The following is a 26,579-nucleotide window of genomic DNA, read 5'->3' on the forward strand; positions in this document are numbered from 1 at the left end:
TTGTGCTGCTCCCATCTTTCGTTTTTTTTTTTTTTAATAATTATTATTATTATTATTATTATTATTATAAATTATAAATTATAAATTATAATGTATACCCTTATGGTCATTTTACATATTAACCGCTAATCTAAACAGCTAATTTTATCAAACACTTTTTTATAAACCGCTAATACAATCTGTTGGTCAAACCTGCTAATACAATCTGCTATCTGATAACCGCTAACACAACCCGCTACCGCTGACCACTAACCGCTGATAACCAAACAAGCCCTACATGTTACTAGCATATCATGTGCTTGAGGGGGAGTATTAGGACTCGATGTATTTGAGTCACATTATGACTCCCTATCCTAGTCTCCCTATGATTCCTCTTGTATATATTCTCCTAGTATGTAAAGTTGTCATGATATTCATTCACTATAATTCTATCAGTTCTCATCATATCAATTATTTGAAAGAAATAAACTTCAAAAATTGTATTACGATATTTGATTGGTTTAAAGAATGTAAGTATAATAAACATAAAAAGAAATAATATATTTTGGGTTAGAAGAACAACAACAATAATAGAATGACTTTTTAATTTATAACAAAATAATCAATGAAAAGTTAAGATTTACAAAAATACAAAATTTCTTATGAGACCATCTCATGTATCTTTATCCGTGAGTTGGATTAGGTTTTTTCATAAGTATTACACTTTACATCATAAATATTATGGTTTTCATCTTAAGTTACCATTCCCCTAAATATTACATTTTCATTTACAAGTATTACATTTTTAATCAAAGTATCACATTTTTCCTAATAAGTATTACACTATCTCTTATATGTAATAATCAATTTATCCATAACTAGTATTGCACTTTTTCTTATAATTAATAATCTATTAATTATCCGTAATTAGTATTACACTTTTTTTCATAACTTTTCAACATCTAAATATTACATTTTAATTTAAAAGTATTACATTTTTCATCAAAAGTATAACACTTTTTCTTTTAAGTAACAATCAATGTATCTAAGGGTGTGTTTGGAAACTCGAAAAATGATTTCTGAAAATCATTTTTCGAGTTTTTGGTGTTTGGTTAGGCAGGAAAAAGAGAAGTCAAAGGAAAATGGCATGTAGTCAAAGAAAAATAAGCATTCTTTTCTAGAAAATGGCTTCCCCCTTCTTTTTTTTTTTGGGAAGTCATTTCTCATTCTTTGATTCTCTCCCCCTTCTTTTTTTTTTGGGAAGTCATTTCTCATTCTTTGATTCTCTCCTCCTGTGGCTAAAGAAGCTCCGCCTCCATCAACACTCCTCCAACAGTAGTTGCACTGTACTTTTTTCCGGGTGAGGGTTTGGTTTCTGGTTTGGTTCGCTGTACTTGTTTTTCTCTTCACTAGTTTTCGCAGCGATTGAAAAAATTGTTCCGTGCAGCGAGCAGTGCTCGACCAGAGAACAGTGCTCTTTGGTTTTCAGTCGGAAACCAAAGAGAACTTCTCTTTGGTTTCCGTCCAGAGAGAGCTTCTCTCTGATTTTCGGGTGGAAACCAGAGAACAGTACTCTTCGGTTTCAGCTGTCTTTTAAAAAAAAATTAATAAATAATATTATTTGATTTCAAAAAAAGAAATATTATTATAAATCTTTTTATATTTTAAACAAAATAATTAATTATATAAAATGTTCAATTACACAATTCTACTTCATTTTTCAAAAAAATGAACTAAATACACAAAAATAATTTTCTACTGTGCAACCAAACACGAAAAAGAAAAATGTAAAATGACTCATTTTTCAGAAGTTATTTTCCTGTTTTCTAAACGGACCTAAGTTATTCCCTTGAAATAAGAAACACTAATGGGAATAGTATTCAAGGACGAAAGGCCCTGAATAATTTTCCAAGAACACAACTGGTTTGTTCCATTAAACAAACATATTGTAAATTTTTAAGGATAAAAATAAAAAATAAAAAAATCAAATAATCGGGGGATTAAAAAAAAGTTATTCACCCCATAAAAGCAATGAATACATAAAAGAGTATGAAATAAAATGAGAATAATTATCAATGTAGTTTTGACAGAGAAAATTACAATGTGTGCAGTTAACTAAAGCCAACTCGCATTAGTCTTCAGATTTAGTCTAATTGTTTCACAAGAAAATGGAAGCACTAGTACTACAACAAAGAAACAAAATCCCTTTGGAAGTTTGTGTTGCAGCATTATACATTAAAAAAGACTAGTTTTACATAGGTGAACAGCATTTTCGTCGCATCATCTGGGACTAGTTGATCCCTACACCCTTTTGTGGGAACATAAAATATAGGACCATGGGCAATCGAGCTTCTCTCCCCAATCCATAGATTGTGAGATGCAAAACTGATTTTGGGAACACAAGTTTTAAGTAGACAAATTAGGTGTAGTTGCCTCACCGCGTAGCAATCTTGACCAGACAGAAAGTAATTGTTGGCACACCATTTAGCCCTTGGCACCCTGAAACATCATCCATCGAAGCAAAAAATTCAAACATGAGATTTCACCAATTAGAGTAGGGAAGACACCCCAGTTATTTCATAGTTGTTACCTACCTTATGAGGTGGTGTTGCTGGCCTCTGCATATTGCCAAACCCAGATTTTCCTTTCTTCTCAGAGGCCTTTAAGATTTGGAAAGAACATGTTAATGTGTCGTCTACACTCATCATCGCACCAGCATTGTCAAACTCACCACAGTAATTTGGTGCAGAAAATATAGTTACCAACTGTCGGTTTGAAAAGAACTCGTATCCGTCTTCCACAACCTAAGTAGTAACAAGGAGAAATGAATTTTTCAGGGAATTGGATAAAGGGGTAGTGCACGTTACACTCCTACAGTCCTACTGGAGGTGAGGAGAAACAAAATGTCAACAGTAAAAGATGGGTCCTAGAAAATAAAGATATAAAATGGCAATCTTCTGGTAAAAAGAAGTGACAGAATAATGCAATGAAGATAAAAAGGGTGATTTGCCATTAAAGAAACTCAGGGTGATTCATTTTATTGTGCATGGCTTCGGTAGATAGATTATACAGTGTATGCAATGATTTTGAAAGTGAAAAAAAAACCAATGAAATGTTTACATGTTAAATCCAATTGAAGGTGAACTGGATGCAGAAACACAGCCAATTAAGGGTGTGTTTAGAAACCCGGTAGATTTCCAGTGTTTGGTAAATAGTGAAAAATGTGAGTCAAAGGAAAATAAATGTTTGGTCAAAATGTTTCTATAAATACTACCACCATTTATATTATTATTATTATTCTAAATATTGTTATATTCTAAACAAAACAATTAAAATGTTTAATTATACAATTCTGCTCATTTTCTGGAAAATGAATCAAACACACCAAGACAGTTCTGAAATGCAACCAAACACTGGGAATGAAAATGTTTTTTTAGAAAATGACGCATTTTTCAGAAAATATTTTCCAGAAGTCAGTTTCATTGGTTTCCAAAAACCAATGAAAAGTTTTACACGTTAAATCCAATTGATGGTGAACTGGATGCAGAAACCCAGCCCATTAGTAAAAAGGAGCACAACAAAGAGGGCGTATATTACCTGGTGAGCTCGGCAGACGAGATCAAGGTCATGCTCCTCAAGAAATTCAGCAACCTTGTCAGCTCCAAATGTATATGATACTCCCCTATCATTCTCTCCCCATCCTTCAATATCTCTGTCAGGATCAGCCCACAGCAAGTCACATAGGAGGCCCTGATCTGGTACATCTATAGGTCGGGGTATATTCCTAATCATATCCAAGTGCTTCAAGTCAGGAGATAGTCCTCCATGCATGCATAGAATCTTCTCATCAATAAGCGCAGCAACAGGCAGGCAGTTAAAACATTCTGTAAATGTCTTCCAAACACGTACATTATACCTCCTTTTGCACTCATCAAAGAACCCGTAAATACGATTGATAGAAGCACATTCATGGTTGCCTCTGAGGAGAAAAAAGTTCTCCTTGTATTTAATCTTGTATGCAAGGAGAAGACAAATTGTTTCTATGCTCTGCTTACCACGGTCAACATAGTCTCCTAAGAATAGATAATTGGCCTCAGGCGGATACCCACCGTACTCAAACAACCGTTGAAGATCAGAGTACTGGCCATGAATATCACCTGCAGAATAATAACTCAGTTTTCAAATATTTTTAGAACATTTTGCTGGATAATAAAACATTGAGTAGCCTTTTACTCCATATTTAATAAGTAAAAACCAGAGTAACTTCACTCAGACTGCAAATAAAATTAAAGGTAATATGCATTGGTTCTTATACATATGTTTTTAGAAGAGGGTCACTTCAGTTCAAAAAATACACATCTAAATTTCCTATCTGACTGTTTGTCCATAAAATAGTGATAAAGCAAACAACTCCTACAAAGAAAATAAAGCACACATAAAATATATATATATAAAATAAGAGAGAGATTATTAGCCTACATGGAAAAAATAAGACAAATGAACATGATTTTTAGCTAACTCTCCCTCAATAAAAGAGCACATACATGTCAAATGATAAAATCTCTTGCTTTTACATTGAAGTTGAATTTACAAGAAATAAAGTCAATATATGCATTAGTTTTAAATAAGTAAGAATGTCCTTAAAGGATACCAAGGGAGTACCAACCATAATACCAGGAAAGTAATGATATAAACAATCAAATAAAAAATTAGAGAACAATAATATAATCATGGTTACTAAACAACTAAGCATTGGATTTTAAATTCCATAGTAATTTAAGTACCTTGTAGATTCTCATATCAATAGAGCTAGTCAGTCAAAGCATTCTTATGCTACTATAAGTCCCACCAAATGCAAATTTGCACAGAAAGGAAGCACGCCCATCACAGGGAGTTCAAACCTTGATACCTTGCAATACTATTTTTCTCTTCATTACAACAATTTGACGGTGCACGACATTCCATGCCTCTTGCATTGTTTTAGCAAAGTTAAGCTTTATCTCATGGGGATAAAGTACAAATAAGCTACTGAACTATTTGGGAAACAACAATTAAGCCATCGAACTCAAATAACCCCCAAATAAGCCATTGAACCCGGAAAAAAAAGAGCAATTAACATTTTTAATAGGTTAACTCCATGTTTTTGCTAACTGAATTGACAAATGTTTATTTTATTTACGTTTTTTTTTTTATAATCCACCTACATAGTAATATATTTTTAAATGGCTTATTGCTCTTTTTTTTTCCGGGTTCATGGCTTATTTGGGGGTTATTTGAGTTCGATGGCTTAATTGTTGTTTCCCAAATAGTTCAATGGCTTATTTGTACTTTATCCCTATTTAATGAGTAATATTTGATAATCTAGATATGGTTATACCATATATTGCAACCCACTAGAACATAGATGGAATTATCCAGGCACTTTTATTCACACTTAAGCACTAGAAATACAACAACTACACCACGCCTAAAGTTTTCACTTACATATTAACTATGTAAGCTATCCGATAAACACACACAGTTAAATAGAGTAAAAATTCATCTTTCCATTAGCCTTTTACTAGAAAACACTATGTAACTTCATGTTTAGGAGTAACAATATTTATAGTGTACCAATAACCAATCAGCAGCTATTCGTTTATTACAAATGTGTACAGTTCATAAATTACTACCAGCCAAACCATGATATTCTACCAAGTTGTACATAATCATTCAATCCGTCGTCAAAGAAATAAATTTGAATAGTCCCAGCCAAGCCTGCCTACACTATTCCACCACCAAGTGGCGAAAGACATAATTTTGAACATTCGCGGCCAAAAGGCCAGAACTTTCATACTCCAAGAGCTAAAGAATATACAAACAAGAATTTATGATCTGTCATCTGTGCAATTAATAAGCCACAAATAAACTAAGAGCAAAAACAATTTACATAAATGAAAAAAAAAAAAAAGACTAAAATAAATAAACAAATAAAGCGGAATATAGTTTACACAGATATTTAGCGAACTACGGTTAACAATATATACGGCGAGCAACAAGGAAAAAGCCACAAAAACCAAAAAAAAAAAAAAAAAAAAAAAAAAAAAAAAAACTTCATTTTCAAATTACCACAAATCTTGATAGGAGCTTCGAGTTCGAGAAGATTTGGCTGGCTGAGAAAAATCTGTTTGGACGCGACACAAAGCTCCTTAATCTCGGCATCCGTCAACTGCACCTGCTTCGGCAGCCTCCCGGTCTTCGCCTCCAACAACCTCCGTATGATGTCATCAAGCAAACCCTCATCCATGGCAGGCCCCAAACCCTAGTTAGCGGTTACTCTATCCTATCTGATAAAACTCAATCTCGGCCTGAAACCTTGAAATAGACGCAGAGGAGCGTGCGGCAAAGCAGAGGAAAGAGAAGAGAGAAAGCCAAACAAAAAAATTCCCGCTTTTGAAATTCAGTGGCACAGAAGAAAAGAGGAGAGAGCGCCGAAATATGGAGCGTAGGTTATGTTATAGAGAAATGTTTGTTAAACCCTATCTGGTTGGTTGAGTTTAGCGAGCACGCACGCGCTCTTCACGTGGGGTTCCATTTTTTATTTTTGGAATATAGTCTAAATTAGGCCGTGAGCGTAATGAAAGCGCAATTAAGTCACTGAACGAATAAAAAAAAGTACAATTAGGACACTAAATACTCAAAATGTATATAATTTTATCCGATAGCATGTTACTCTTTATTTCATCAAGTTGTTTATTTACATGGATGATGAGTTGACATTTTAAAATAACTTTTAATAATAAAAATAAAAAATAAAAACGTGCGATGGCCACCCCCTCCCCCCTCCTCCTTTGTCTCCGGTTGGATACAAAGAGGTCTCCAACCGGAGACGAAGGAGGAGGGGGTGGCTAGCGGACACCCCACATTTTTTTTTTAATATTTTAAATTTGTTATTAAAAAGTATTTAAAAATGTAAAGTCACCAAGCAGGCAACCTGATAAAATGGATAGTAACCTGCTATCAGGTGAAATTGTATACATTTGGGGTGTTCAGTTGTCTAATTGCACTTTTATCAGTGGTCTAATTGTACTTTCGGGTTATGTTCAGTTGTCAATTTGAATTTATTCCTTTAAATTTTTTACGGCACTTTTGCTTTCTCAGTTTAAAAAAAAATAAAAAAAAAAATACTTTGTGTACTCTCATTTTCTACCCTCAATTTTACTTCACATATAATATTTTGATGTAGATATTTATATTGAGACCCACATAAAAAATAATTTATTAATACCCGCCACACCATATAATAAGATTTGAAAGTCTATATAATACTCCGTAGAACTCTTTAAAAAAAAAAAAAAAAAAAAGGAATTTGGCATTAATAGGACGTATCATAGCAATTTGATTGGTACCGGGTACTTCTGACTTGTCCAATCTACTCCAGTATATTTACACAAAATTTCCAAAAAAATTAAACTATTTGTATCCCTGACTTTTCCTCCATTCTACGCACACTCATTATAAGACCATCTCCAATCTTCAAAAATGACATTTTGACAAAAAATTTAGCGCAGTTGGCTTCTAATAAACACGCTAAAATGACAAATTTTTTGTCGTAGGTGAACAATATTGTTCATCAATGGCAAAAATTTGAGAACTTTTTTCTCTATTTTGCCATTATTTTTTTTTATTAATTCCTTTTGCATCTTCTTTAGGGTTATATTTCCATATTTTGTTAAATACTTAGACATAAGTTATATATTATTAAAAATAAATTATATTATTTAAAAGATCTCATCAAGACAATTAAAAGAAGATTAATATTGAAAAACTTAATATTGAATATGTAATAGATGTTATATGCTATATTATTGTGGAATAAAAATATTATTTTCATTATAATTATATTTTATATTAAAATAATTGAAGTATTAATATAAAATTCTAAATTATGATAATACAAATTATTTTAGTGAATGAATAAAATGTGTTGTAGAATTTGGTGTAATGCGTTGGGGTGAATAAATTTTGATGTAAGAATATGCTGGGATTATTCATTTTGGTGCAAATTTTAATGTTACCCAACTACAAAGGCCACATTGCACACCTATACTGAGGGGAAAAGGGGTGGGATCTATATTATAAACATTGAAAATTTAAAAGTTTTCAATAATTATAAATTTGGTCCTCATGAAAAGACCATTTTGTCCTCGTGAATAAAAAATCTAAAAAGGTTTTAATTTTTTCGGTCAATTTCCACCGGTGATTTGACCGGGAGGACCAAATCTGCTAAAAAAACATAGTTAAAGGACTAAATTGTTAGTTTTAAAAGTCACGTACCGAAATTAACACGCCCCCTATAGTCATAGGACCAAAAGTATAATTTGCTCCTTTTTTTTTACTACAAACATCACTCATTGATGAACCTTAAATGTGGCAATGATCAATCCTTTTTTTTTTTTCAGGATGACATTTTTCCTCCTCTAAATCACCCAAAATGCACACTACCGTTGTGTAAAAACCTATGGAGGCCACAATGCACACCAGTACAATGCACGTACACCCGCAAAAGTATACATTGATCAATCACACAAATAGACAACATTATACTCAAATGATAGACAATTAAAAACTATGAAAACTAACCTAATTCTACTCAAAAAAAAAAAATAATAAAAAACAAGTACACATACTTACACGATTTTCATGCTTCAAAATCTCTGCTTCTACTCATTTCTTAGCATACTGTGTTCGAAGTTTTGCTCTAGTTCGCCGGGTTCAAAGTTTGGGTGCTCAAACGATTGAACCGTAGTACATTTATCCTGGGAAACCTAGGCTACAACGCTCCTAGCACTTGTGGGAGGTAGCAAATAAGGTTTTAAGGAAAAAGTGTTTCGTTCTACTCGTACTAAACATCTTTCCCTCAGTATCCTTTCATCCTTCCCACCATATCCGATCATCCTTCCCAAAATTTCCATAAAAATAATAATCATTTCGTAGGATTATTATTGGGGTTTTTTTCACGATATATCCAACAACAACTACTATGTAGTGCGATGACATCCCGATTACCATTTCAAATGGATGGTCATATGTTTGAACCCCGATGGTGGAGGCTTAGATTTTTTGGACTGAAAATGTTTGAAAAAGTATAAAACAAATACTACCTTTTAAAGAATCATGAGTATTTCAAATCGTAACCTTTCCCGCCAAGATTGACATCCCAAATGATATGTTTTCTTAAACAGTTTTTTTTAATTATTAATTTAAGTGGCAGGAGTATGAGAGTAATTTTGTTCAGTTCTTCCTTGCATGGAGTTTTCAAATATGTTATGCTCCTTGATTTTAGGTCGTTTTTACATGGCATTTGGTTGGAGGGAATTACAATTGCATTCCCACCTAAAGATTTGTCCGATCGTTTTCCTTCATTCTTATCTTGGTTTTTTTCTGAAATCGGTGGTGATTGCTCATCATAATTTCTTTTTTTTTCTCTTTATTTTTTGTTTTTTGTTTGTTTGTTTGTTATTGTTATTGTTTTCTTTTGTTTTCGGTTCATTAGAGTGTACTTTTGATTAGGTTTGTTGACTAATTTGTGATTTTATGAGGGGTGCATCGTAGGCTGTTATGCATTATGTGGGAAAGTATTGTGTGTTCTATGTTAGTACGGTGGTGGTCAATTTTGTGTGCGTTGCGGTGGTGGCTGCAACTTATAGATGTAGTAGTTGTGCATCGATGTTATAGAACAAGTGCATCGATGTTATAGTACAAGTGCATAATATTGTTGTTAGGTTTTTTAGTTGTGGATCGGGGTTTTATTTTTTTACGTACTTCTGGGCGTGGTTGTTAATATTAGTAATTAAAAATAGTTGTTTGCTTCCATTAATATTGTTAGAGAAGAAACAAGTTTGGAAATCGTAATGTGGAAGAAATGTTTTCCTTTTTTGACGCGGTTCACTATGCTTATAAGACAAATTTGCCCTTGGAAAAATATTATTTACTATTTTATTCACCCAATTTCCTTAATCTATGCAGATATGTTGATTTAATTACAGTCGTTCATCCTATATTTTTAATGATCCAGTGTTGAGGACAACTATGAGGATGAGAACAAGGAAACAGATCATTTGCAAACCTTGGGAGGTCCAATGACGAGAGCAAGGGCGAAGATATTTCATGAAGTGGAGTTGAATTGAAGGTGGTCAATCTAATTCAGGCATAATTTGAAGAATAAAGATCGAGTGGAGGTTCATACCTTATAAATCGACACTTGGAGTATTTTTCTTGCAAATAAAAGTTTAAGACTATTTTAGACTGTGACACCCCGAAAATCCAATCCTTAAATAGAATTGATTATACAATTAATTCTAAATCTTCCTTATGAATTTTCCCTTCCAATTTCTTAATTGTAAAGTCGGAGGACTTAAATTGACCAATTCCTTGGTCAATTGGTTTAGTCCATAAAAAGGATCTTGAGCTTTATAGGTTTTACCTAGCCTTTTGGGGTCTTCCTAGCCTTTTTGAGAAAGTAAGGGTATTTTAACCTTTTCACCCTTGCTTGGCATTCAAGATTCACCCTAGCAAGATCACACTTCACTTCCTACATTTGGCAAGAAACCTTAGTCACTCTACCTTCTCTTTAGAAAGGCTAGCTTTCTCTCCAAGCCAAGTAAAATCCCTTTCATCCTTGCAAAAGAACTCTCCAAGATTTCACCTTTCCACCATTAAAGCACTATGAAGGGTAAGATCTTAGCTTTGTTGGTGTTTTTGAGTAGCTTTGCCTAGTCTTTATCTAAGTTGTGGTTTTTCTTTGTGTGCTTGATTGTGTTGAGAAGATTTGGTTGAGGAGGAACTTCAAAGTGAAGTCTAGGGGCTAGAAAGGAAGTGTATCTTGATCTACAAAGGTAACTCATGCTATACAAAACCTATTTTACACTTGCTATGATGATTTCTTGCTACTCTATTGATGTTCTTGATATTGTGAGTGATTTGATGCATAATCTTGTGTTTATGCATGTTAGAGCTTGTATTTAGGGTTCTTAAATGCTATCTTTTGAGCTATTCATGTGTTCAAGTCATTTCCTTGTTGAATGTGAGGTTTTGGGTGTTTTGGACTTGGACATGGCAATGTTGATGTTTTTCCCCGAAGGAAAATCTTCCCCTGGGTACGTGTACCCGCGGGCAGAACAGCGAGTGACTATCCACCCGCCGTTCCACCTGCGGGTGGAAGGTGAAGTTGAGGCGGGCAGGTCCGCGGGTCGCTGTCCACCCGTGGTTCCGCCCGCTGGAACCTGTGACGGGGTCGGCGGGTGGTTATCCACCCGTGGTTCCACCCTCTAGTACGTGATGTTTTGGCCTCCGTTTGATGAATTCTTGTGTACTTGTGTGTCTCCGTTGATGTTACGTACATCTAGAACGGTGTCTTAAGTATCGATGATAGGATTATGAGTCTTGAATCGTGCTTATGGTCCAACATTGTGATTCGTTGGATTTATGTGAAGTCGTTGAGGTTCGATTCAACCGTTATGTTTCCCCTTTGCGATGTGCATGCTAGTTCGAATGTTGTTGATACTAGTATGTGTTGCTTGTTTGTTCCTAATGAGGATTGAAAACTTGTGTTGCCAATCTTGTGAATTGTTGGATTAAAGTCTATTGTTGGTATGCCGTTGTTGATGGTCTACCTATGCCTTTCATTGATATCTATCGGTATGCCTTTCATTGATATCTATCGGTTGTATTCGTTGTCTTGATCTTGTACATACGTTGTACACGTTTGTTGATACTTGATTGGGCTATTGATGAGTCTCAATCCTCTTGATGATGATTATGTGTTACTATGAGATTTGTGGTATTGTTACTGAGCTTTGCTCACGAGATCGGTGGTATTGTTACTATGATATTTAATGGCACTACGTGTGCTGAGAGATCGACGGTATAATGATTGGTGGTAAAATTGGTGGGGGGCGACGGCCCTAGGCGGAATAAAGTCGGACTTGGCGTTTAGGGTGGCACTGGAGGTAATGGTTGGAACTGAGATAAGGTCGGGGGTAGTCATAAGGTTGGAATAGGGCATAAGGTTGGAACTTAGAACTTGAATCTGAATTGATATTTGTTGATTGTTTATGAATCCTTATCTTTCTTTGCTTATGAGCATGTTTGATGTGATTTCCTTCATTGATTATCGTATGTTGTGTCATGTAAGCATGTTGCTTACGTGGTCCTTATTGGCTTGTTGAATGTTGTTGATGTTGTTCACCTCGTTTTCCCAACAGCATACATAAATATATATATATATATATATATATATATATATATATATATATGCAAAATAAACTAGTACATCAATTTATAGATTATTGGGGGTGTTTGGTTATCAGCTTATCAGCTACTTTCCGGCTGATTTGACCAATTTTGGCTGATTGACTTAGTCAATCAGCCAAAATTAGTGTTTGGTAAAAGAGCTGATTGGGATAGCTGATAGGGCCAATAAGCTGATTTCCTAAACGCTGCTGTTCTACATTAGCTTATCATATTTCTTCTCCATTTCTTCTAAAAGGCCAAAACTATCCCTGATCTCATCTTCATCCCAAAACTCAAGTATTCTGTAATTAAACAAAACAATGGAAAGCATGGAGCCATAGAACAGAACAGAGAACACAAGAAAATTCAAAAATTAAAAGTAAATAAAAATAATAATAAAACGGACTATTAACCCATCACAGAAATCATCTTCATCTTCAAAACTCATATTACACAACAAACAAACTATTTTTTTTTTCTAATTCACAAAAAAAAAAAAATAATAATAAAAAAATAAAAAAAATCAAACAAACCAGATCTTCATCCTCTGCTTCTCGTTGCTGCTTCTTGTCGTTGCCGCTTTCTTCTTCGTCATCGCCATTCGCCAGTCTCCTTTATCTTCTTCTTAGCCGTCATCTCTGTCGCTTCGCAATCTTGTTTCTTGGCACCGTTTACAGAGGAAAATGGGTAGAATTAGGGATTTGTGGCCTTGTGGGTAATTAAGTGGGTTGGGTTAATTTAATAATAATAATAATAATAATAATAATAATAATAATAATAATAATAATAATAATAATAATAATATATAAAAAAAAACGGGATGTGGATGTGGGTAGACATTTGATATTTGATAAATAATAATAATAATAATAATAATAATAATAATAATAATAATAATAATATAATAATAATAATAATAATAATAATAATAATAATTATTATTATTATTATTATTATTATTATTATTATTATTATTACAGCAAAAATCATTTTGAATTTTAAATTATTAAAATTAAAAATAATTTAATAATATTTTTTAAATATAATTTAATTATAGTTAAATAAACTAAAATAATTAAATTATGCCCTAGAAAAAGTATAGATGTTGATTTAAATTTTATAATCATTTATCAATAAGAGTTTATATATTTTGTTATATTTAAAACTTTTTTTTTTTTGAAAGTTACTGGCTCTATTACATTGTAGTATCTGTTCATATACTTTCTCAACCCACTGAAACACAAAGAACTAATAACGCCTCCACTGAGATTTGAACTCATAATCTTCCAAATGGAAGTCCAACCCGGGTACCATTAGACCACATAGTCCTGGTTTAAAACTTAAAATAACACAATACACTCATACCCTTAAATGTCATTTTACATGCAATAAGCTAATAGTAAACAGTTAATTTACCAAACACTTTTTTATAACCAGCTAATACAATCAGTTGGTCAAACCAACTACCACAATAAGCTATTAACTATCATCTAATTCGATCAGTTTTCAGCTACCCGCTATCAGCCATTTGCCAAACACCCACATTGTACTAACAAGAATATATATTGATTTACATAAATTCTATGGGGACCAACTAAATGGATGGGTAAGGAATTAAAGTATTAAACAAAGTCATGTAAGTAATGATAAGTTAGTGTTTAGTCTTTATGGCATGTTATAATTGAATGTCTTTATTATTTTTTTTGTTAGATTTAATTGTATACTTGAAAAAAAAAAAACATATTAATATGCATAACAGGCCGGTTACACGAGGGTTGCCAAGAGATTCAAAGCAGGACTTTGCTTGCAGAGTTACGTTGCAGCCTCTGTAGACTGTAGTGGAGAAAAAGCTCAGAAGGAAAAGCGAAAATCTTAAACTTTGGAGATGCGGGGGATCGAACCCCGTGCCTCTCGCATGCAAAGCAAGCACTCTACCATTTGAGCTACATCCCCATTTGTTTTCTATTTCTCTTTAGATATATTAATATGTTACAGTTTGATGGAGGATTTGCATGTTGGACACTTTCATCATTCAGCGCCCAATGCCCATCAACTCAGCTCCCTACCTCAAATCCAAATCAAATATTCAAATCACAGTACGATATGTACACTTATATATATCATTATGGAAAATACTACTTTTAGGTTTCAACTTTTATCCTCTCTCAAAATTTTGATGTTGACATTTTTATTGGACCCACATACATGTCGATGGGAGGTCATGAGGTAGAGTCTAGCATTAAAAAAAAAAAAAAAAAGAAGGGAAAAGGAAAACCAGGGCCAGTCGTGAGAAAAATATTTTATTTTTTGTGTGAATGCAATTAAGTCTTGATTTTTTTTTTTTTTTTGTGTGTTAAAGAAATTTGTATTTTGCATCTTTTGTATAAATGGTAGAATAATAAAAGTTAGCTTTATTTTATAATTTTTATAATGTCTACTATACTAATAAGAGCCCAAGAGAGTTAAGCCTATAATGGGTAGAAAAAATGGCGGTCACAGATTTTAATCAAATGAATGGCTCAGATTGATTAAAAGATTAATCAGATTTAAATTTTACACTAAAATTTTCTAAAATACCCACACACCGTTACTAATTCCGTTAAAATTTTAAGAATTGTCGTTAGTTCACCGTTAACTTACTCATTGATTTCAATAAAAAAAGGTCTTAGGTTCGAACCTCATCCCAATCAAAGTTGGCATAATAAGTACTCTATTTTACTCTTATTAAATTATATAAATAATAATTTAGTAGTTACAACAAAAAATAATACATATACATTTCTTTAATTTAGAATTATGTGTCCACAATGTCTTTATTCAAAAAAAAATATATTCAATATCAATAAATTAAATAAGATAAATAATTTTATTAGTTATATTGTCTTTATTTTTCTTCAATATAAAAATTCTTTATATTCAAATTTATTAATTGATTATATTCGTTACCTTGTCCTTACAATGTCTTTATTCAGTGAAAAACAAATTATTAATTATCAATAAATTAATTAAAAGAAATCTTTTCATTAGTTATATTGTCTTTATTTTTCTCAAATGTAAAAATTTTTACATTCAAATTCATCAATTGATTATATTCACTACATTATCTATTATCTTTTTTGTGCACTATTTTTCTAATTAAATATCAAAGTTATAACATAAAATATGCTATATATTTATTTACCAAGTATTTTATTAATACCATGAAAGAATTAAAAAAAATATAATTAATAAAGCCAACCATATTAACTATTTGAGAGATTTTGTGACAAAGAGAGTATTCAAATCACACAACAAATTGAAGTGAGAACTACCTCGCAATGTCCTTGTTTGACAATCAGCAGTTAGCGGTTAGCGTTAGCGGATTATACTAGCGGATTTGACCAGCGAATTATATTTAATCATTAACATTGGGTAGAAAAAATGACCGCCAAATTATTAAATCAAATGAATGGTTCATATTGTTCAGCTTTTAATTTTTTTCTTTTAAAATTTTCTAATTTATCCTTAATTATATGATTATCATTTAACTTTTCCGTTAATTCACCGTTAGTCTAATTATGATATTAAAGTCTATGAGTTAATTACCAATTTGATCCCTCGACTATAAAGATTTCACCAATTTGGTCCTCAACTATCAAAATTCCTCAATTTAGTCCCCGACTATGTCATTTTTACCCGATTTGGTCCTATAGTCAAACTAGTGTTTTTAAAGCAAAAAAAACTGAGGACATATTTGTAATTGCACTTTATTTCCCATCTCAGCTGTCCATTTTCATCTCTACGCTTTGCCTTATTTCCCTTCCAGTGTTCGCGCTTAGCTGAGCCGTCGAGGATGGAGTTAATCGTGCTGGTTCTCGAATCAGCGTCGGTCAGAAAAAGGAAAAGCCGCCGACGCGCGCCGACTTGTGACTCTGCGCCACCCGGTCATAGTCCTCCATCATATTCTCCACGTCTTCGTCTGTCGTAACCGTAATCAACGTGTCGAGGTCTTCGTTGGGAAGCTAGTACTTCACAACCACGCTGGCCGTGCCGGCGAGCTTGGACAGCTTAACGAGGAGGGGCGAGAAAGACGCGTGGCGGTTCAACGCGAGTATGCGCGTGTCGCCGCCGACGTAGCGGAGCTGATTGTCGTGCGGCCCGGGAAGGATCTTCCATCACATTTCTAAGCCAGACTTGAAGAGAAGTTTTAAGGTTTTTTGTATGAGTTTAATTTACGCTAAGAGTTTAAACTTGTTTGAAGATATTTAGGAGTAAAATTGTATAGTAATAGCATAGTTTGAAGATATTTAGGAGTAAAATTGTAATAGCATAGCCCAACTAGATTGGGATGAAGGTTTATATGTTGGCTGAATTGACGAGTAAAATTGAAGATATGGAATGTTACTTGAGTGGATATAGGATACAATTAAGAAACAGATGACAATATCTATTAAGGATGAAGAAGATATGGTGTTATTTGAGATGGATTATTATTTAAACTGATTCATGCTATGCTTTCAGGATTATGGGCAATAGACGGTGTTGTAATATTAAGATAGATGTGGTTGAGACGTTGAGTAGTTGTAAAACAGTAACTAATAAAATTAGAGACCAAAATGGTTCTTGTAAAATCAAAATGAATTGAAGGATCGATGCATATATGAGTCCATGTGTGTCAGCATATTTTTGTCTGCGGTTTGAATCTCACACAATTTCGTTCCTTCTCTCTGGTGCAGGGTGGATTTTCCTCGTCTTCTCATTTTCCGTCTGTACAAACAAAAAACCATATATACCGCCTAGTTTCAGTGGTGCAACACTTCGGGAGAGTTGGAAGCGGGCATTACATGGTTTATAGAAGAGTTGCCGTGAACATTAATAGCGATGATGATCCTTCTGGACAGCAGGGATCTGCTAGTGTGCAGTTGTATTGTCTCTCTGATCTGAAGTGCATAGTGTATCAGAGAATGATGTTTTTGATGTTGAGGCAAGCTTGTTGTTCTATAAAAAAGTGTCGGGAGTTCTGAAACTTATTAACTTGTATGTATGAGTTATATTTCAATTCCCAACCAATCATAGAAAGAGAATTGTATTTATGAAGCGGACGTGTGGCAGCTGCTGCATGGAGACGCCAATCGTCGGCGAGGTTTTGGTGGTGCTCCAAAGCCACAAAGTCGCCTGCGTTGGACTGCATTCTCCACTAATAACCTGCTAGCTATATAAAACAAATGAGTTAGAGTTAGGGAAGAAGATGTTTTTTTTAAATCCCCAATTTACCCTTTTAGTTTGACCAGCAAATTACACTGAGGACCAAATCGGGTAAAAATGACATAGTCGAGGACCGAATTGAGAAATTTTGATAGTCGATGACCAATTTGGTGAAATCTTCATAGTCGAGGGACCAAATCGGTAATTAACTCTAAAGTCTAATATAGAATTATAACTACCCCATTAATCTAATTCTAATATTAAAGTCTTAATAGAACTTAACCACAAATCCTAATGTCAGAATCTCCTCAAACAATATTAGTATATATTTAATATTTTATGCCCTAATTTTTATTTGTTCTCCCTTATGTCCCGTATTTGGTTTCAACCATAACTATACAATTATTTTATTGACAATTATAATCAATATTGACTATATTATCGTCAATGGTTTAGTGGGTAGTATTTGGGAGAAGAGACCAAGGTTTGAACCTCGGCGGCGGCAATGCGGGAATTATGTCCAAAGTGTGCAGATTCCTTGTGCGTATCAACATTTGGCCCTGTCTGCTGAACCATTGAGTCACCGTGATTTACAACTTCCCACAATGCTCTGTCGGGTCGGAGTGTGGGGGGCCCTTGGGGTTGGGGACTCAACATTTGGGAGAAGAATTACCTATTTAAATACGCAAATTCAACCTTCAATTATCTATGCATGAACAATTTCAATATAATCTTGTCTTAATATACTTTAAAGTACTTATTTTTTTAAAAAAAGCATTGGGCATTATCCCAATCGCGCGTAAAAAACTACCTCAAATCCAAATCAAATATTCAAATCACAGTACGATATGTACACTTATATATATCATTATGGAAAATACTACTTTTAGGTTTCAACTTTTATCCTCTCTCAAAATTTTGATGTTGACATTTTTATTGGACCCACATACATGTCGATGGGAGGTCATGAGGTAGAGTCAGTAGCATTCAAAAAAAAAAAAAAAAGAAGGGAAAAGGAAAACCAGGGCAGTCGTGAGAAAAATATTTTATTTTTTGTGTGAATGCAATTAAGTCTTGATTATTTTTTTTTTGTGTGTTAAAGAAATTTGTATTTTGCATCTTTTGTATAAATGGTAGAATAATAAAAGTTAGCTTTATTTTATAATTTTTATAATGTAATATATATAATGATGATCTTAAAATTGGACATTGATATAATATAACCACACTAAAAATCCATTTTATTTATGCAATTACAATCAAGCTGAGTATCTAGCTAGTCTAAACTAAAATTCTAAAATCTATAATCTATAATAATCTATTTATAGCTACTTGACATTGGATGCAATGAGCTTAAACCATTGAGTTTGAGGATTCCTCATATCATCCTCTTTCAACCCAACACACTTCCTCGTCAAAATCAAGGACGACGAGTACGAGGAATCATAATCCAAGCACAGCTCCACCCCATCGTTTCCTTTGTTAGCCAACTGAAGCATGGAAGCCAAGTTCCATCTGCTCCCTTCATTCATGCAGTGCCTGGAGAGGGTAGCCGGAAGTCCATCCCTTTCGGCGGTCAAGCACATCGACATTCCCAACAAGCTTATCGGCATCCCATCTGCCCCGTGCGCCCATCGGCTCGCGCCCAAGCAGTCGCTCATGTGCAACCGCCCGCTGTCCACTCGCGCACATTTCCCACTCAATGGATGGTACAATAAGTAGTAAGTTGCTTCACTCGACCGTGGATCTTTACAACATATATATACACCAAAACATGCATGCATATATGTTAGTCATTTCAATTTGTATGACAAAACAGAGTGACTAATCCCCCAACTGGATTGAATTGTAAGACACTGTGACTAGTGAATTTTAATTGAATTGTAAGTTTGAGTGACTGATTCTCAACTGAATTGAAGGCACCCTAAGGTAGAGACAATTGGTATCAATCCTTAATATTTGGTTAACAATATTATGGATGAGTCTCTTCCATTCAACCAGACTCCTCAGGTCAATCTGATGATGTGAACTGTGGGTGTTATATAGAAAATAATGTTAAACATTGATAGGAAATATTATATTGATAATTACATACCTAGGAGTTTATTTTGGAGAAACTCTAGTTTAGAGTGATAGGTAGGATTTCTCAGGGCGGTCCATTTGGCGTTGAACATGCCATATGTTTCCTCCATATCACGTTTGCCTTGCCTAAAGTAATAGCTTCCTTGGAGAGCCCAAACAGCCCAATCCAAATCTTTATCAGCCAAATAAGCAAGAATACAAGGCAAGTGAAGGTTGTCGGCCTCACTCATTTCACTTTGGTCTATCCCAAACTCACTCACAAACAAAGGGGCAGCGTCTTTCCCTCTTAGCAAGAACCCTTCTTTCTCCTCCATTTCCTGTGTGATGTTGTAGCAAACCTTGTTCAATGGCCCAGCCTTCCACATCTTCGATTGCCCCTCCGTGAACGCGTACCGATGCGTCTCGTAAACCAACTTCTTCCTCATCATGTGAAGCCCCAATGGCTTTTTCTTTAGGAACCTGAAATCAAGATCGTAGTCCAAACCTGAGATGATCACTAGCAGTTTTGGGTTTGCCCTGTGTACTGTTCTTGCTCCCTTCTCTATGTTCTTGTACCATACACCCTCATCTTGCAACGGCCCTCGCAGCTCATTCCTCAAGCTTATGCCCACCACCTATCACAAAACATTGCAGATCAGATCACGGGGAAAATTCACAGTCACTATTATGGGTGTGTGTATTAGCCATTAGGCAAATTAAACGTACATACCATGGGTGTATCTTTGTAGAGGCTAGCAACCGTGGCTAGGCCTTGCAACCATTCTTTAGGGTCAAAATACTTGTCGCCGAAGAAGCCATTGCCGTCTTCATTGGCGCAGCACCACATAGGCTGGCTCACCTGGTTATCAAGCACCATCATGATGCCATGTCTCCCAACCTCTTCAATCACGGCCTTGTGGGCATCAACCAGATTGAGGCTCAAAAGGTTGGGATTGTGTTGGGTTAGACCAGCAATAGAGTCGTTCAAACCCAGATCGCCGAAGGATTGTGCCACGGTCATATTGGCATGCCTGGTGAACATGTAAGTTGCCCATGTCATCCTCACACAGTTGAAGCCCATGTTTGCGACGTGGGAGGCAATCTCGCTTAATGGTCTCTTGTCAAGACCCTCAGGCAACATGGGCTTCAAGTGGCCTGGCCAATTAGCACAGGCCAACTTCACTCTCTCACCACTTTCTTCGTCTATAATCCATCTCGAACTTCTGGAGAGAGGTTGAGAATGGGAGAGGGAAGCGAAGGAAGCAATAAGTAAAATGGCTATGATTGCTTTCATGGTTAGTTTTGGACTTTTGGTTGAAGATGAATTGACTGGAGTGGATTGCTAGCTGGGTATTTAAACTGTTAAGGGATATATGATGGATGGTTAAATTCAAAATTTTTATCTAAATCTCACAGGGCTTATCTTTAATCATTGTAACTGTATATATCGTATCAGCTATTAGAATCCTAATAATGCAAATGTCTTTTTTAGCATAAGAAGTTAGGGTATGTATAGTGAGACATTTCAGGAAGACCACATTTTTATTTTCACACCAGCTCAGCTTGAACATGCATGCAGTTATTCTCATAATATTTCATATTTCTATCTTTGGCTTAAACATATTGTAATTAAATCTGAATTCTTTCATTTGGGCCATTATTGAAAAACAATTAACATTTATATATAGCTTTGTGAATATGTTATATTTCATGTTGTCTCCCTCCATGTTATACATCTATTCATACCATTTCATGTATTAATTAAACTAGTATTTTCACTAGTATTTCATGTTGTGTATTCACTAGTGAATAAAATATATATAATACTAAGGTAGTACTCACATATGTTGGTATATATACAGAAATAATATATGTATTGGATACTCAAACATATATGATTTACCATTAATATAAATTTAACTAAAATATATTCTACAATTAAATTAATTATATAATGTTTTAATAAAATGATATGATGATTAAAGAATAGAAAAAAAAAATATAATATGTATGTGTATGATAATAATTTTTTTTTTTTTTTGGTGAATGTATGTGTATGATAATAATGATGGATTCATTAATGTTATAATTAAATACTAACAGAGTTATAACGGTGTAAGGGTAGTTTTGTCTAACAACAATTTAGAAGGGTTAATTCTATCCAATAAAATTAAAGTGTACAACATTTAAAGTAAAAATGTATACATTTATTGTCATACAAAAATTGACTTAAATTAAGGGTATAACATTGATCAAGACTTAATATATTTTTAGATTTTTATCTTTAATGTTCATCCACTATCGACTATTGCGGTATTATTATATTTAGTCCACTCTTTCAATTTTGCTTTACTATATTCTTAACTTACATTTGCTTAGTCAAGCAATTTACGTTCAGATGACATGTAGTGACCTCTCCCATGTGGGAGGTCATGAGATTGAGCCTCAGTGGGTGCCCATATGACAAATTAACTTAACTGTAATTAGTTGTTTGTGCCCATTGGCCTTTAGCTCACTGGGAGAGTCATGATTCATTTCACTAACATCATATACATATTACAAAGGATATATATATATATATATATATATATATATATATATATATATATATATATATATATATATATATAACATTTTTTATGTGCGATGCGCAAAAAATAGGTGCCCAGTATTAGTACTTTATATTAAAATTTTAAATTTATTTAGATTTTAGATATTTAAAATTTAAAATATTGTAAATAATAAAAATAATAATGTAAAACATTTTTATAAATTTGATATTTATATTTTAGAAAATAACTAATATATAATTCTAATATATAATGTGTATATATTATTATTATTGAAGAAGATAAGAAAATATATGGCGGATGCATGTGCATGATAACAATAGTGGAAAAGATAATGAAAGTTATAACGATAATGGTATGTTTGTCAAAAATATTATAAAGTACAATTTTTATAGCAGAATGTATAAAAAAAAAAAAAACTTAACAGAAAAAATGGACATAAATGAAGGGTATAACCTTATGTTTTTACACTTATTATGTTTTTAGATTTAGATAACAAACTATAACAGAAAGTTATAATGAAGACATAAATACAGGAACCCTTACAACTGTTATATAGTCTATAATAATGTCCACATAAATAATATAATTTATAACAGTTTCTAATATGTCATATGTGGTAGTAATTGTTTAAATTAATTAATTAATTGATATGAAATATATTGAATGATTTCTTACTAAACAATGTTGAAAAAAGGACAATTTTTATTTTATTTTGATTGAGACTAAAATTAGTGTTATGAGGACTAAATCTACCTAAGAAATTAAAATTGAGGATACAATACAGTTAATTTATAAGAGGAGAACTAAAGGTAAAAATAATATTAAAGTAAAATTGGAATTTGAGTTCTGTGAGGAGAAATTTATTATACTTTGCGTCAATTGCGTGTTTGTTTGTTTTTTTAAAAAACAAAAATGGAAACTTTTATTCTCCTGGACGAAAAGACGCTTGCAGAGGCTTGCGAAGGAAGCAATAAGTAAAATGCAGGCTATGATTGCTTTCATGGTTTTGGACTTTTGGTTGAAGATGAATTGACTGGAGTGGATTGCTAGCTGGGTATTTAAACTGTTAAGCTAAGGGATATGATCGATGGTTAAATTCAAAATTTTTATCTAAATCTCACAGGGCTTATCTTTAATCATTGTATCTCGTATCAACAATTAGAATCCTAATAATGCAAATGTCTTTTTTAGCATAAGAAGTTAGGGTATGTATAGTGAGACATTTCAGGAAGACCACATTTTTATTTTCCCACCAGCTCAGCTATCACATGCATTTTTTCTCATAATATTTCATATTTCTATCTTCGGCTTAAACATATTGTAAATCTGAATTCTTTCATTTGGCCCATTATTGAAAAACAATTAACATTTATATATAGCTTTGTGAATATGCTATATTTCATGTTGTCTCCCTCCATGTTATACATCTATTCATACCATTTCATGTATTAAATAAACTAGTATTTTCACTAGTATTTCATGTTGTGTATTCACTAGTGAATAAAATATATATAATACTAAGCATACAGAAATAATATATGTATTGAATACACAAAACATATATAATTTACCATTAATATAAATTTAACTAAAATATATTCTACAATTAAATTAATTATATAATGTTTTAATAAAATGATATGATGATTAAAGAATAGAAAAAATATAATATGTATGTGTATGGTAATAATGATGGAGTCACCACTTCTCTTTGCATTATGTCTAGAAAAGCTTAGTCATGCTATTAACGTCTCTGTAAACGCAGGTCACTGGAAAGGCATAATGACAACTCGGGATGGGCCTCTCATATCCCACCTCTTTTTCGCTGATGATATGGTGCTGTTCGGCGAAGCCACTCTTGCGCAAACTTCAGTAATGAAGGCCTGCCTAGAAGCTTTCTGTTCCAGTTCTGGACAAAAAATGAATCTGCAGAAATCATCAATCTTCTTCTCTAAGAATACACCGCCTTCCCTCCAGTAATCCATTTCCAATTTCATTGGTATATCTAAGGTGGAAGATCCAGGCAAATACTTAGGGATGCCTTCAATCCATGGCAGACTAAAACAACAAGCTTTCTCAGGAGTCCTTGAAAGAGTTCAATCCAGATTAGCAGGCTGGAAATCAAGAACGCTCTCCCTTGCTGGCCGTCAGGTGCTAGCCCAATCTGTTTTTTCTGCAATTCCATACTCTTCAATGCAGTCTATGCCTTTACCAGCTGGGATCATCGACTCCATTGAGAAACAAATTCGAGACTTTTTGTGGGGCAGCTCAGAAGGCTCAAGAAGAATCCATTTGGTCAGTTGGGATGTCGTCACTCAAAGCAAACAGTGTGGTGGTCTTGGCATTCGAAGATTGAAGGAAATGAACCAAGCTTTCTTAGCCAAACTTGGCTGGAGAATGCTACACGAAAAAGATAGTCTGTGGGTTCGTTTGATGAGATCCAAATACTTAGTTAACAGCGACGATGTATCACTTTGGCAACCAAAAAGAAGCATGTCCCCCATTTGGAAAGGCATTCTTAGCTCCAAACATCTCCTCCATGATGGCATCAAGAGAGTGGTACGCAATGGCAATATATAACACCCTATTTTGGATCGACAAATGGTTGGATAAATCTTCCCTAAGACTTCGCCTTTTCGAAGCAATCCCCCTTCCCGAGCTGTACAGATAAGTTTCTAGCTACTGGGATCCCAATTTTGGGTGGCGGTGGAACCAGTTCAGCAACTTACTTCCAGAAGATATTTTAGACCAATTGGCGGCTGTAATAATTAGCAATGACCCTGAGGACAATGATTCACTTGGATGGTGCCATGAATCCTCTAGTAAGTTCTCCGTCAGCTCTGCGTATGATGCAGCTTTAAGACCTCCTACTATGGCCAATGACGTCAAGTGGAAGAGTATCTAGAAATTAAAGTTCCCAATAAGATTTGTATATTCATCTGGACTGCGATGCATGGGAAGATTTTGACTAATAACAATAGATATAAGAGGGGCCTCTTTGACTGTGACAAATGTATACACTGTGCAACCAAGACGGAGGACACACAACATGTTCTTCGGGACTGTCCAGGAGCCAAGGAGGTTTTGGAACTTGTCCTTGCTTGTCTTTCATCGTGTTCAAACCTGCCATTTGATGATTGGATGTATCTAGGCATCAAAAGAAGTGGTGGAAGTAGTCATTCAGCTTATAGGTCTACCCTTTTCGCTATCACCCTTCGGTGGATTTGGAGGTGGAGGAATGATGCGGTCTTCAACAACCAGGAGAAAACACTTTCCTTCAAAGTTGAATGTATCAAAACACAGGCTGAAGAAGCTTCTAAAGCTTTTGGAAAAACCAGAACACCCCTCCTGAGTTCTTGGTCCAAAATCTGTTGGACAAAACCCCCAGCTGGGATTATTAAAATTAACGTTGATGCCTCTGTTGATCCCCAGACAAACAGAGCAGGTTGCAGAGGAGTCGCTAGAGATGATTCAGGCTCTTGGTTGGCCGGTTACACGTACAGCATCGGGATCTGCTCTCCATTGGTAGCTGAGGCCTGGGCTCTTTTAAAGGGCATACAACTGGCAAACCACCTAGACTTCAGGAATGTGATATTTGAAACTGATTCAAAAGAGCTCTCTGATAGTTTTGCCGGGAACCAATCCTCCAACAGCGTGGTTCAAAATCTTGTAGCGGCTTGTATCCGTGAGTCAAGATCCTTTCATACATGGTGTTTGCTCGCAATTCTCCGCGAACAGGACTCCCTAGGGGACGCACTCGCAGCCAACGCCAAGGGCATTCCCAAAGGTACCCACATCCTCAACAATCCGCCAGTTGAACTCATGGGCATCTTACAAGATGATATGGATAGTATACCAACATGGTGCCAAACATGTTAATAGCTAAGCTTTATTTTGGGTTTCCCCCTTCCATTTGATATATATAAAAAGAATGATGGAGTCATTAATGTTATAATTAAATACTAACAGAGTTATAACGGTGTAAGGGTAGTTTTGTCTAACAATAATGTAGAAGGGTTAATTCTATCCAATAAAATTAAAGTGTACAACATTTAAAATAAAAATGTATACATTTATTGTCATACAAAAATGGACATAGATTAAAGGTATAACATTGATCAAGACTTAATATATTTTTAGATTTTATTTTAAATGTTCATCCACTATTGATTATTGCGGTATTATTATATTTAGTCCACTCTTTTAATTTTGCTTTACTATATATTCTTAACTTACATCTGCTTAGTCAAGCACTTTGTGCTCAGATGACATGTAGTGACCTCTCCCATGTGGGAGGTCATGAGATTGAGCTATATATATATATATATATATATATATATATATATATATATATATATATATATATATATATATATATATATATATATATATATATATATATATATATATATATATATATATATATCAAGTAATCAATTTTTTAAAAATTATTAGCACATATGATACATTAGAAATCACAAATTAACTTAACTGTAATTAGTTGTTTGT

General features: G+C 34.0%; 2 protein-coding genes and 1 non-coding gene across 5 annotated transcripts; all 3 read right to left on the reverse strand.

Annotated features, from left to right (window-relative positions):
- Positions 1 to 2,024: 2,024 nt before the first annotated feature.
- On the reverse strand, positions 2,025 to 6,485 carry LOC109157162 (serine/threonine-protein phosphatase PP1). 3 transcript variants are annotated; one of them, XM_019305079.1, is made up of 4 exons: positions 6,088 to 6,485; positions 3,577 to 4,136; positions 2,711 to 2,783; positions 2,025 to 2,478 (listed from the first exon to the last, which is right to left on the reverse strand). In XM_019305079.1, exons 1-4 carry the CDS (start codon positions 6,263 to 6,265, stop codon positions 2,414 to 2,416), a joined length of 876 nt encoding a protein of 291 aa, XP_019160624.1. In that variant the 5' UTR covers positions 6,266 to 6,485; the 3' UTR covers positions 2,025 to 2,413. The 3 variants fall into 3 exon arrangements, with proteins under 3 accessions (XP_019160624.1, XP_019160623.1, XP_019160625.1); XM_019305078.1 differs by having other exon boundaries at positions 2,574 to 2,783; XM_019305080.1 differs by lacking the exon at positions 2,025 to 2,478 and having other exon boundaries at positions 2,749 to 2,830; positions 3,546 to 4,136.
- Positions 6,486 to 14,132: 7,647 nt separating this feature from the next.
- TRNAA-UGC lies at positions 14,133 to 14,205 on the reverse strand. The gene has a single exon. It is a non-coding gene; the product is annotated as a tRNA-Ala (tRNA).
- Positions 14,206 to 18,764: 4,559 nt separating this feature from the next.
- Positions 18,765 to 20,791, reverse strand: LOC109157019. The gene is made up of 3 exons (XM_019304905.1): positions 20,228 to 20,791; positions 19,532 to 20,132; positions 18,765 to 19,183 (listed from the first exon to the last, which is right to left on the reverse strand). Exons 1-3 carry the CDS (start codon positions 20,789 to 20,791, stop codon positions 18,765 to 18,767), a joined length of 1,584 nt encoding a protein of 527 aa, XP_019160450.1.
- Positions 20,792 to 26,579: the final 5,788 nt, after the last annotated feature.

This window comes from Ipomoea nil, unplaced genomic scaffold (genome assembly GCF_001879475.1).
Source record: "Ipomoea nil cultivar Tokyo-kokei standard unplaced genomic scaffold, Asagao_1.1 scaffold2761, whole genome shotgun sequence".
Lineage (NCBI taxonomy): Eukaryota > Viridiplantae > Streptophyta > Magnoliopsida > Solanales > Convolvulaceae > Ipomoea > Ipomoea nil.